General features: G+C 38.7%; 1 protein-coding gene across 6 annotated transcripts in view; it reads right to left on the bottom strand.

Annotated features, from left to right (window-relative positions):
* Positions 1–239: 239 nt before the first annotated feature.
* Positions 240–12,551, bottom strand: part of scn1laa (sodium channel, voltage-gated, type I-like, alpha) — a 25,487-nt gene continuing 13,175 nt past the window's right edge. The window contains exons 11-27 of one of the 6 annotated variants that reach the window (XM_035676851.1): positions 11,761–12,132; positions 10,778–10,910; positions 10,418–10,656; positions 10,140–10,313; positions 9,687–10,043; positions 9,102–9,550; positions 8,784–8,800; positions 6,816–6,941; positions 6,562–6,716; positions 6,190–6,363; positions 5,986–6,108; positions 4,082–4,354; positions 3,880–3,936; positions 2,541–2,682; positions 2,282–2,382; positions 1,903–2,173; positions 240–1,790 (exon numbers count right to left, since the gene is read on the bottom strand). In XM_035676851.1, the coding sequence (XP_035532744.1) occupies positions 598–1,790; positions 1,903–2,173; positions 2,282–2,382; positions 2,541–2,682; positions 3,880–3,936; positions 4,082–4,354; positions 5,986–6,108; positions 6,190–6,363; positions 6,562–6,716; positions 6,816–6,941; positions 8,784–8,800; positions 9,102–9,550; positions 9,687–10,043; positions 10,140–10,313; positions 10,418–10,656; positions 10,778–10,910; positions 11,761–12,132 (4,356 nt within the window). In that variant the 3' untranslated portion in view covers positions 240–597. Of the gene's footprint in view, positions 1,791–1,902; positions 2,174–2,281; positions 2,383–2,540; positions 2,683–3,879; positions 3,937–4,081; positions 4,355–5,985; positions 6,109–6,189; positions 6,364–6,561; positions 6,717–6,815; positions 6,949–8,783; positions 8,801–9,079; positions 9,551–9,686; positions 10,044–10,139; positions 10,314–10,417; positions 10,657–10,777; positions 10,911–11,760; positions 12,133–12,551 lie in introns of all 6 variants that reach the window. The other 5 variants (XM_035676854.1, XM_035676850.1, XM_035676853.1 and 2 more) reach the window with 5 other exon arrangements.

Here is a 12,551-nt window from a genome sequence, read left to right as displayed (position 1 = left end):
GAAACATTCATGCAGGTCTACATTTCTAGTTAACTGCAGCAACTCCGACGTGGTCTCTTGGATTTGTCAAGTATTCTAAGTGCTATCAGTTAGCAAGACTGGCCTTAAAGCAATGCTGCTTGCTGTAAAGACTACCCCTGAAGGAACAACGCTTTTGAAGAGTAAAAAAAAAGTATAAAAAGTCAATTAACCAAACTATGAATTCTGAAAGTAATAACATTAGAACTGTTTTTCTCTGCTTGAAAAATAAGTAGCTAAAGTAATACAACAGTCAGTGATATAACAATAATTCAAGACACTGGATAGCAGAGCTAGCTGCAATAAAAGTTAAAGCAGTAACTAATGTGTCTTTCAGAACACTTGCCCATCCCCACCAACAGCCAAAAGACATCTTTGCTCCTGAACACAGTCAAAGTGGTCCCACTACTGCCTGCATAAGCTACTTAGGCACCAACCTTCAGACTCACGTCAGCATGGTCAGTTTGGCATAGATATCCATACTAAAGAAGGGAGTCCAATGGATGTCTCAGTCACTTTCAAAAGTTGTAAACATTTGGTCATTAATTAAAATGTATTTGTTGAATTCCCAGCATTCTTTTATTTATCTTGCTCCCCAACATCTTTGCCCATAACCTCCCTTTCACTTTTGTCTTTTTCATATTTGTTTTTTCCATTGGTTACCACACTGTTACATGAAGGTTGAGGGGCCGTTGAAGGTGTCAGTTCACCCTTATCAGCGCTAGAAATTTTAGAGAGTTTGTCTGTGACAAGATCCTCTTTATCAATGAGTGTTTCATCCTTTTGAATGTTATCACTGGATGTGACAGAGGGCTTACTGGCAGCACATTTCCTTGCATACTGTTTGAATGCTCTCTGGATGACAACAGCTGATGTGTCCTCCTGTTTGCGGCGGAGGGTGGTAGTGATGGGTTCGTAGGACACTTTGGAAGGATTGGAGGCCATGAAGCGCTCCTCCATCTGCCCCCTTAGGATGTCCATCTCCCCATCCTCGCCCAGAACACGTTTTGTAAATGCAAACAGGATGTCCAGGCAGTGAATGCGTTCACCACTCACCATGGGTAGATCCATGGAGATCAGTTCAAGCTTGTTAGGCTTGGCTATGCGTAACGGTGGGTCCAGAGCATCTGCAAAGTCCGACAGCTTATTGTACTCCATGAACTGTGATGCATGAGGATCAAACCTTTCCCAGACCTCATAAAACCTTTCAAAGTCATCCTCACTTAGTGGGTCCGCGCTCTCCTCAGTGGCCACACTGAAGTTTTCCAGGATAACTGCAATGTACATATTCACCACAATCAGGAAACATATAATGATGTAGCTCACAAAGAAGGCAATTCCCACAGGGGGATTTCCACAGTCTCCCCGAACAGAACTGCCAGGATGCTCCATTTTACTGTCACAATCATCTTTATGTCTGTTGAGAATGGGAGCTAGTAGGCTATCCCACCCAGCTGAGGTGGTGATCTGGAACAAACAGATCATGCTGTTGCCAAATGTCTCAAAATTGAAAAGGTCATCAATGCCTGATTCCTTCTTGACGTAGGCAAAGTTTGACATGCCAAAGATGGCATAAATAAACATCACCAAGAAGAGCAAGAGACCAATATTGAACAAGGCAGGAAGTGACATCATCAAGGCAAACAAGAGTGTGCGAATTCCTTTGGCACTTTTAATAAGGCGAAGGACTCGGCCTATCCGAGCCAGTCGGATGACTCTGAACAAGGTTGGCGAAACAAAATACTTCTCTATCAACTCTGAGAGAAACATACCTAAGGAAAGAAAAGAAAACATAATAAACAAGCTGTAAACAAAACATGTATACGGACAAAATTAATGCTTGAAATTTATTTGAGCACCATGGCGAACAGAGGCGTGTCATACCAATGATTGACAGGATGACCACGATGAAATCAAATACATTCCAGCCATTTGTGAAAAAGTAATGGCGAAGCGAGATCATCTTCAACAAACACTCTCCGCTGAAGATGACAATGAATACTATATTAACGTTCTGGAGAATGTTGTTCATTTCGTCTGACTGGTCAGCAGTTTCCACCATCATGGCTACCATATTAAGGGATATTAGAACCATTATGACAATATCGAATGCTTGTTTTGTCGTGAAGTCAAAAATGTATCCTTGAATTTTGTTCTGAAATAGACACAAGGTGGAGAAACAAAAATACATTTTAAGTGCTATGAAACAGAAAAATCTGAGCAGCAATGCAGATTAGATGCTGTCATGATTAAATGTACATACTGATGGTCTAGGAATAGGTTTTTGTGGTTTCTTTGACCCCAACTTTTTCATTGCATTGTAGTATTTCTTCTGTTCTTCAGTCATGAATATGTCTTGACCTCCTAGGTAAAGAGCGGATGTAAGGCATGTTAAATCACAATGATGTGAAGTAGAGATACTGCCTATGGAGAAACTGATGGTATTTTTCTTTTTAATATTGCATTTCTGTCAAACTATCAAGTAAAAATATCACGTTTTCTTTAGAAAGCAGATTTGATACTTATCTTTTTCTTTTGCTGATTGAAATTGTCTATAATGACACCAATAAAGAGGTTGAGTGTGAAGAATGCTCCAAATATGATGAAAACAACAAAGTACGTGTACATCTTCAGGTTGCTCTCATACTCTGGTTGTAAGTCTTGCTATAATAGTGACAGAAAATGGAGACATTAGTACATTAGTTAAAGTTATAATCCTTAACATATCAGTCCTGGTGGATTTGGCAACTTATGATTTTTGTTCCTACAGTTGGATGTTTGAGCTTTACTGTACAGAATGATTTATGTTTTGACACTAGAAGGATGTTTTCACATTCATCAGCTGAAAGTGGAAAGTTTCTCTGTGCTCATTGAAAATCAGATTTTTTTTATCAGCATGATTTGTGTCATCACAGATAGTTTTGAAGTCAATCCTAGTCCAGTATGCAATTTATACAAGTGTGATGTAGAAACCTGAAGTCACCAGTACACATACACTGATGTGATTTTTTAATGAGGTAGAAGGATTTTAATGTGGAATTTTCCTTGCTGATATAATATATAATACATTTTTATTCAAAGCAGACTTTTTGTTTGTATGTCGCTATATATTTTGTCATCTAACAACATGTGTATTGTAGTCTTTTTTTAAATTATTGTTTGTTTCCTTTTGAGTTAGCCATTTTAAATGTTCCATACATAGAGAGATAATTACAGGTAGCCCATGAGCCAGACCAGATATCGGTACCATCAGAATTCAAATTTTTTTATAGTGTCAATATAAATTAATGCCTTTGCATAATCTGAATCTACTAGCCAACACTAACAGATATAAATTCACTTCCATGCCCTCTGCCATGTGTGCTAGCTAAAACAAAAATTATGCAGAGGCATCGATAGGGGAAAATAACAAAATCTCCAATAAATATGAAAAGCTACTTTCATTCAAAACTACTATCATTCATTCTCTTATCACTTATACTGAACCTATAAACAATTTTTAAGTACATTTTTAGGTACATTTTGGTAAGGTTTTGCTCACACACAAGGAGGGGATATAATGAAAGAGGGAAGACACTTTCCCAGTTTTGAATTACAGTAGATTTAGAGAGGTGACTACCACTCCAGTCAGCAAGGTCTTTCATAAAAAAACATAATCTATGAATGTATAATCTATGAATGTATAAGAATTGAAAAAAAATGCAGCTAGAATTTGCCTACAGATGGTACAGGTAGCTTAAATTTTAGGTCTGGGCCCATTAACTATTTAAATACATTGGATGACCATTATGTAACATCAGTAGTGTCAAAAACAAAAGGTAATTTAATAAAAAGATTCTAAAATGTAACAAACATGATCACCTTGATTGGAGAGTCCACAGCAGAATACATGATTTCCAACCAGCCCTTGAATGTAGCCTGCATAGAAATGAACAATATCCATGAAATATATTGTATTAGCCGCTTGATGTGTTTGTCACTGCAACTTTTTTACCAATACAGCCAACAACATATACTTAATATTGCAGACATTACAAAACCATCAAACAAGTCAGTCACTTACTACTTGTAGCAGTGCAAGGTAACCCATGGCAACATTGTCAAAGTTGATTTTGGGGTTCTTCCAGCGAGCCTCATTAACCAAGTTTAAACAGTCATTTTTGTATTTCACCTCTGATGGAAGGAAAGCCTTATCTGTGGTTGTGTTAACACAAACGTAGAACTTCCCCGCAAATAAATTGACTCCCATGATGCTGAAGATGAGCCAGAAGATGAGACACACCAGCAGCACATTGAAGATGGAAGGAATGGCTCCCAGTAAGGCATTAACAACCACCTGCACACCGACACACAAACATAACAAATATGTACAGCAGGCAGGGATGAAATAATTTAGAATAGATGCACAACACTGTACACTAATGGTAATGGTAAGAATAGGAAAACACAAGAGTGAATGTTTCAGAGCCAACATACACATCAGCATGAGCTAAACACAGCTATGACTAACACCAAAGCTCAAATACAATGATAACTGCATGGTAAAGGTGGGAAAAGAATCAGGAGAGGAGGCTGGAGATTGATTCTATGTATGTAAAAATGGTTTTAGTGAGTTACAACTAAATTTCAGAGAAATGTTGAAACAGAACACCTTGTAGAGGCAGGACGACGCCACAAAATTTGCTTACTGTAAACAGAAACATAAATAAAACATGAAGAAATCATGTTAAAGAACCCAGCAAACAATATCCAAAACAGTGAAATTATAATGGAAACTAATGAAGCCCTACTGACGCACATGAAAAGCTGTTCATGCAAATGAGGGAATTCACTGGCTACCACGTAAGGAAAGATCTTAATAGTGCTGTAAATCTAGACCACCACAACATGAAAGCAACTAATCAATACATGCTACATTGATTTCAGCAGCTGACAAGCCCTCCCTCTTCAATTACATAAGTTGTCAAACCCTGTTTAGCCCATGCTTGCATTGCACAGCGAAATATTGACAAAATACTTGTTTACGACAGATATGGCGTCACTTAAAGGAATAGTTTGACATATCTAGCTGTTAGATATGAAGGTGGAGCCAGGATTAGATTAGCTTAGCATACTGGAAACAGCTAGCCTGACTCTACGAAAAGATAACATAATCCACCTACCAACAGCTCTAAATTTCACTAATTAACATGTTTTATTTAATGTCTACAAAAAACAATGTACCAAGCTTTTATGGGGAGTTAATTCATGCCTGGGAGCAGTGACTTCCTGGAGTCTTGTCTTCACCGTGAGGTTTCCAGTCAACCAATGGAGACTCCAGGAAGTCATTGCTCCCAGCCAAAGCTAGTACAGCACACAACTGCCCATAAAACCACAACCTGTTGTTTTTTGTGCTTCTGTTTTTGTACAGATTAAACAACTGAGATATAACATGTTAATCAGCAAGATTTAGAGGTGCTGGTAGGCAGATTTGTTTAACAGTTGTACAGAGTCAGGCCTACTGTTTTACCCATGTTACCACTCTTTATTGCTAAATGTAGTAGCTACGATATACTGGCATCACATTTATTTAACAGAAATGGGAACAGTATAAATCTACTCATCAACAATCTCAGCAAGAAAGTGAAAAAGCACATTCCCTTAAAATGTCAAATCATTCCTTTAATCAAAATCCTGCATCACTGGTGTATAATTAGATAATAATTTAGAAGAAAATCATGTAATCAATGTGTCATTTAAATATTTAAGTCAACCCTGAGGACATATAACAGCTGGAGAAAGAGGATTAGGGAAGGACAGGAATGCTTAATTTACATGCAACACATTTTTTAGAGTATCTTGCAAAGTCATATATTTTTATGCTCTGTATTAGACTGCAGAGTGCTTGTGTTCTGTACCCATGCAGTCAGCTGTTGGTATACAGTACACCGTGACTCAGAGTGGGTGGGGAAATCCAGTGACTCTTACCCTCATGCCTTCAAACCGTGACAGGGCTCTCAGGGGCCTCAAAGCTCGCAGGGTTCTCAGAGACTTTATGGGACCGAGTTCAGAATATCCCATGGCATTGGCTCCCATACTGACCAGCGAGACCTGGAACAAAAAAACAAACTAACTAAGAATTGTCTAAACAAGTAAGTGTGTTTCTGTATAAGCTGAGGTGTTTCAACGCACATCAACAATGAGGAAGTCCAGCCAGCACCAGGCATTGGTGAAGTACTTGGCAAAGCCATACGCCACCCACTTCAACAACATCTCTAGAATGAAGATGTAGGTGAAGATTTTGTCCGCAAACTCCAACATTACTTTAATGGTCTTCCTCTTCTCAATGTAGATGTCCTCAAATGCCTGAATGTAAAGAAAATGACAGTGAGTAATGCAATTTATAACAAACCATAGGAAATGGTATTTTAATTAAACAGTTTGAGAATCTACTGCCTGGACAAGATATGCCAGACATAATATGTAAATACATAAGCGCAGCAAAATCAGGTGTTTAAAAAAACAAACAACTTTATCTAAATGTTTCTTGCCGCACAGACTTACCAATGCCCCACTGCTAAGCAAGATCATGAAGATGATGAAGCTCTCAAACCAGTTGTGCTCCACTATCCGGTAACAGGTCTTTCTGAGTGTCCACCACATTTTCCACCGGCCCACATCTACATTTATTTGACAGCACTCAAATTTTTGCACACAACCTGAGCAGAGACAAAAGGGGCGATGATTTACCAGTGTAATATGCAGTGTCAGAGTCACACCAAGGCTGTAGTAGGTTAAGCGGTTATAGTAGTATTCACCATCAGGAAAGCAGGCGTCAGGTTCCATAGATTCTTCCAGTTCAATGTCTACTGACCCTTCTCCCTCCCCACCTGGAAGACCGTCCACTGTGCTACCCTCAGAGGAGCTGAACTGGCCATCATCCTCTATCATCTGCAATTGAAGATGAGTAAAATCATTGTTAGATAAGCAAATATAACAGAGCCATGGCAAAAATAAAGGGCTGACATGCGGAGCACCTCTCTGTCCACACACGTCATGCACTCCATATCTCTTCAAAATGAAGTAATTGTCAAAAAGTAAAAAAGTAATAATAATAATAATTACCAAGAGACTTGTACAAGACATGTGTAATATGATATGTTTTAACTACCACTGATGTCTACCATGTGTCTTGTTTAAGGCTGTTGGTAAGAAGGACTTCACAAGCATCACTGACATACATTCAGTTCAAGTTTGAATCAAATGTATGATGGCTAAAATAAAGAACATGCATGAATACAGTATTTGCTTTAACAAGATTGAACAAATCTTATATTTAAAGGCAGACATGAAAATCATCTGCATGTTCTCTTTCTGCAGTCTAAATAATTGAAAACAAACAAACATTAGGGCACTCTCATTAGCTTGACAGCAGAAGCCATCAACAGAGGCAAAAAGGAGTCTACAATACAGTTGCTACTGTTCACCTCTTCATACTATCCACTTAATGTGGGAGAGGATACCCAGATTTCAAAGACATGACATTGCGCCAAAGGTGATTGTGACACGGATTAGTCACTATCATTTGAAATATTTAAGTTATACAGTTTCTAAACACTACATGACACTAAATAATGCAGAAATATCTCATATAAAATATATAAAAGTTAGATTTGAAGCCTGGTGGTGTTGTACAGTAGCCACATGATCTCGATTGGACTTCTACTGGGTGTGTCTCCTAATAGCTGGTAGATGAGAACAGTTTGAATGCCTTCCTGGAGAATGCAGGAGCACTTGGCTGTCCTGGGACCAGCTAATGCAGTGCAGGGAATGATGTAAGCATGTTACTGCGATATACTGTGAGCACTAAAGTCAGTGTTATGATGGTTTGTACTTCAGTCCATCCATTTCTGTTTCAATTTCTGTTTCGGTAAACCTTGTGAAATTAAATATTATATTTCTTTTGGAATATTGTGTCAATAAGTGGCATTTTGAATAAATCTAAAGTGAGTAGAAAGGTTTATGTACTGAAATCAGAAAATCACTACAAAACACCAATCTATTGTCATCATCCCATAATGACTGTTATTTTAAAATAACTGATGATTATGATTATGATCCCATTATAATTGAAAATCCATTCTCAATTTTGTCAGAACCCCAGAAAATGAAACAAAACAAGCTGAAACAAAAAAGATTTTAAATTAAATGTAATTTAGTAAACTCAACTAACCAAAGAATCAAGAAAAATAAAAAGATTTTGCATTAACAATTTTGCAAAGAAAGAGTTTTCACTGATGTTTGAATCAACAAAAATATTCCAGCATCAACCAAAACACAAATTCAAGACTGGAGGGTGAATAAAGTAAGGCCAAAAAAGGATGAGTGACTGCTAAAACAGTTATTGGATGACTATTGTAAATGAAGTAGGCAATCTCCATGATGAGTGTAATGTATAGTAAAGTGTTCTTACAAGTCTCCTTCAACTCTGAGAGCATCTGTAAAGCAGCAGCAGCAGCAGCAAGCAAGCAGTAACAATGATTTTGCTTATAGATTTTCAAATCAAATATTGCCTGTAGGCAAAACTATTTAAATTTTAAAAAGTACATTTTACAAAGTATAAACAAGTAAATTAGCAACAATAATGTATCATATAGTAGACAGTGTTTCTTTTCTTCCTTTTGCACTGTGAGCTTTTCTCCCCCAGAAAGCAAACAGACCCCTTAAGAAGAGCATTTTGCTACCAAGCACTCAGACTTAAATGGCACATAATGCAATCTACACACTGGTATTTTCCTGTCTCCTCATTAAAGGGTCATGGTATATGGGCTCTTCAGGGGAAACATCACGTCACATGCTCATACCTCGTTGCCATGGTCTGTGGGTAAAGTGCTTTAACGTAAGTGCCTGGACAGCTGGACAGACTATACCACTCGTCAAGAACCACAGCCAACATTGAAATCCTTTGACGTGGCTCAGCATTAGTCTGATTGGGATATATCTGATAAAACTTGGTTTTAAAGGCGTTTTATTCAACTCATCTCTACCAATTATTTGGACCAATCTACATGAGCTTCCTTACCACATGGCACGCTGCATCAGACGAGGCACTACTGAAGTCCTCTGTGTTGAGATTTTCAAAGTCAGACTCTCCCACAGCGATAGGAACAGTGACAGTCAGACTAGGATTGTTGATGAAAGACATTATGGAATCATCACTTCTGCTGTTGACTATGTATTTGTCTCCATTTTTGTCCACTCCGGTCACATCCCCATTCTTTGGAAAGTCTTTGATGGTGTGGTTGGGGACACCATTGGGCCCTAAAGGTTTGTGGAGCTCATCCAAAGATTTGTCCTCACCCTTCCCTTTCTTCTTATCCCTGAGACAGGCACTGTTGCAGCTGCTTCTAAGCATGGATTTGGCGAAGGCAATGCCTCTGTGAATCCGTCCAATGGCAATCTGCAAATTGTTTGTGTCACTGTCATCTTCTGTCGCTGCCAGGTTGTCAGCACTGAAGGAACTCAGCAGCAGCGCCAGGAACAGGTTCAGCACCTACCAGAAAATGACATGACTATATGTAAGATTGCATTATCTTTTAGCTACTGTACTTTATAATAACAACAGCTATAAAGATCAGATAGTTAGACAAGTTGGACTCATGAATTGACCATAAGAGATGATAATGTACCACAAGGTTTCCAATAACCATGACCATCATGTAGACAATGATGCACATGGCCATCCCAGCCACCTCCATACAGTCCCACATGGTCTCTATCCATTCTCCACAAAGCACTCGGAACACAATGAGGAATGAATGGACGAAGTCATTCATGTGCCAACGGGGTAGAGTGCAGTCAGCAGAGATTTTACACACACAGTCCTTGTAGCTTTTTCCAAACAGTTGCATGCCCACCACAGCAAAGATGAACACGATGATGGCCAGCACCAGCGTCAAGTTGCCCAAAGCCCCCACTGAGTTACCAATTATTTTGATCAGTGTGTTAAGAGTGGGCCACGATTTAGCCAATTTGAATACTCTCAGCTGTAAAAAGAAAAGTAAAATTAGCCATATCACATGATTCTGTACACCAAATGCATATGAACATATTGACTATGACACATATCTGTTTAGACTTACCAATCTGAATGATCTCAGCACAGTCATGCCAGCCCCTGTTGACATACAAAGCTCTATCAAGCTTAAACTGACAATGATTCCATCAAAAATATTCCATCCCTTCTGAAAGTAATAGTACGGGTCCAAAGCAATGATCTTGAGGACCATTTCAGCCGTGAAGATGCAGGTGAAGACCTTTATATATAAATATAAAAAAAGATATAATGACCATTTATAAACATGACATCTATTTTGCAAAGAAAAAAAGAAAGAAATTCACTCCTCTACAGTCCACTCACCACATTGCCTACAGAGAGCATTTTGGTAAAATTGTCAGTCATTGGGTGATGTTCCATGGCCATAAACAATGTGTTAAGTACAATGCAGATGGTGATGGCTAAGTCTGCAAATGGATCCATCACAATTAGGTTAACCACTTTCTTGATCTTCAGCCATGCTGGACAACATTCCCAGATGAGGAAGGTGTGGGCAAAATTGTACCAGCAAGTAGGACACTTCTGCCTCGACTCCTCAAGCTCTGATGCACAAGTATGGCAAAACAAAAAGATATATATTTTTATCTGAAAGTACCATTTATCATTTCAATACCGAAGATATGATCAAGAGAGGATACTCGTGCCATTGTGTACAATACCTACCCTCCATTGTGCTGGTTATGACACTAGCTATACTGTGAGCTCTCTGTCTGATCTCTGGGCCATCGAGATAGTCCATACACTCCTGGTGTGTTCCTCCAATGGCCTGTTTGTACTCTGTGTCAGTGGTGTCAGCCTGGAGATAGGAAGCATTGTTACAGATGCAACTGTGCTATGTTACCATAAATACACAGTAGCTAAAAAAAATCATAAAAGCGTCAGTACTTTGCATAACAGTGCAAAGCTGAATACGTAAAAGAGAATAACAAGCAAAGGGATTAGCGCATTAGAAAGTTCCATATTTCTATATATGATGGAAATGAGTGCGATAACTTGGTACAATAATGACACCCTGGTCAGATGGTCAGAAGCTGTTATGTTTGCCAATCATAGTGGCCATTAAATTAATTAGCGTCCACCTAGTAGGGATGGGCATGAGTACTCAATGAGTTTTTTTCTCATTGCTTATATTTTTAGCCAAGTTAGCAGCATGATGTTTTGACTTTTAGTAAAATATCTTGGAAAGTATTGGTTGGATGGTAATGAATTTTGTTATACATAACCTAATGACATGCCTATAAGCCTCAGCTATACTTTGTGTTTTGCGGTAATTGGCAAGTTAGTAATGCTAAACTTGGATGGTGAAGAGGTAAACATTACGTGTAGCATTGCCAGTGTAAGCATGTTAGCATGATGTGAGCATTTAGCTTAAAGAATGTATGTCACTTTGACACATAACAATTAAATAAATGTTTACAGCATAGCTTGCTGACATTATTGGAATCCAGTGACCTTTAACATGAATAATTCTAAAACCAATAACATACTTTGGGAAAATAACAGAAATTTGACTGGTATGGCTTTTTACCATCAATTGAAGTTACATAGTGTGAGACAGACAGGAAAAGGACAAAAAAAAAGCCATATGTGTTAAGAGGCTATAGGCAAATAAAATAGGGCCGTCTGAGGTCACAAGCCTTTCTTACATTATCTCCAGTGGAGGCCATATCTACCATCAGTTTAGGCAGAAGAAGCCCCACAGGTGACGATGGGAGTGAACTCCCACCCACCAGAGACACAACCCCATTGCAGTCAACAGAGCTGTGCTTGATCCCATTGGGTGGAAGTAGGCGATGTGACAAGAAGCTGCTTTGGCTCATAGTGCTGCGGCGGCGATCACAACTCCTGGGGAGAAACAAAGAGCCCCTCCGACTCAAGTTGTCCCCAAAAATGCTGTTTTCATCATCAGCAAACTCATTTTCAGAGCCAAAGTCCTGTGCTTGGCTTCGGAAACTGAAAATGCTGGTCCTGCTGTTCCGTCTGGGTGAGAACAGGGGTCCACGAAAACTCAGGAAGGACTAGGGGAGAAAGATACTCTTCAGTGCATATATGATAGGTGCTGATTATAAAGAAGAAAGAACAGTGAAGGCAACGATCGAAATAAAAGTGATTTCAGTCGTGAGGTGAAGAAAAAACTGCATTATGATGCTGATGATGATGATGATGATGATGATGAGGGTCATAATAATGATGTTGGTAAGGAAAATACAAAATAAAAATAAATTGGTGATGGTAAGGAGAATGGTAAGGATGATGATCAAGGTGATGATAAAGAGGAAAAAGATAAAGATGATGATGATGATGATGATGATGATGGTCATAATGATGATGTTTGTGAGCATTGTAAGGAAAATGCTAAATTTTAAATACATGTTGGTGACACTTAGATAAGATAAAGATAAAGATGATGGTGGTGGTGGTGATGATGATGATGATG

Source organism: Morone saxatilis, unplaced genomic scaffold, assembly GCF_004916995.1.
Source record: "Morone saxatilis isolate NCDOM2014 unplaced genomic scaffold, NCSU_SB_2.0 Contig5, whole genome shotgun sequence".
NCBI classification, from domain to species: domain Eukaryota; kingdom Metazoa; phylum Chordata; class Actinopteri; family Moronidae; genus Morone; species Morone saxatilis.
The sequence above is the reverse complement of the archived record's forward strand: the minus strand, read 5'-3'. Positions and strand labels throughout refer to the sequence as shown.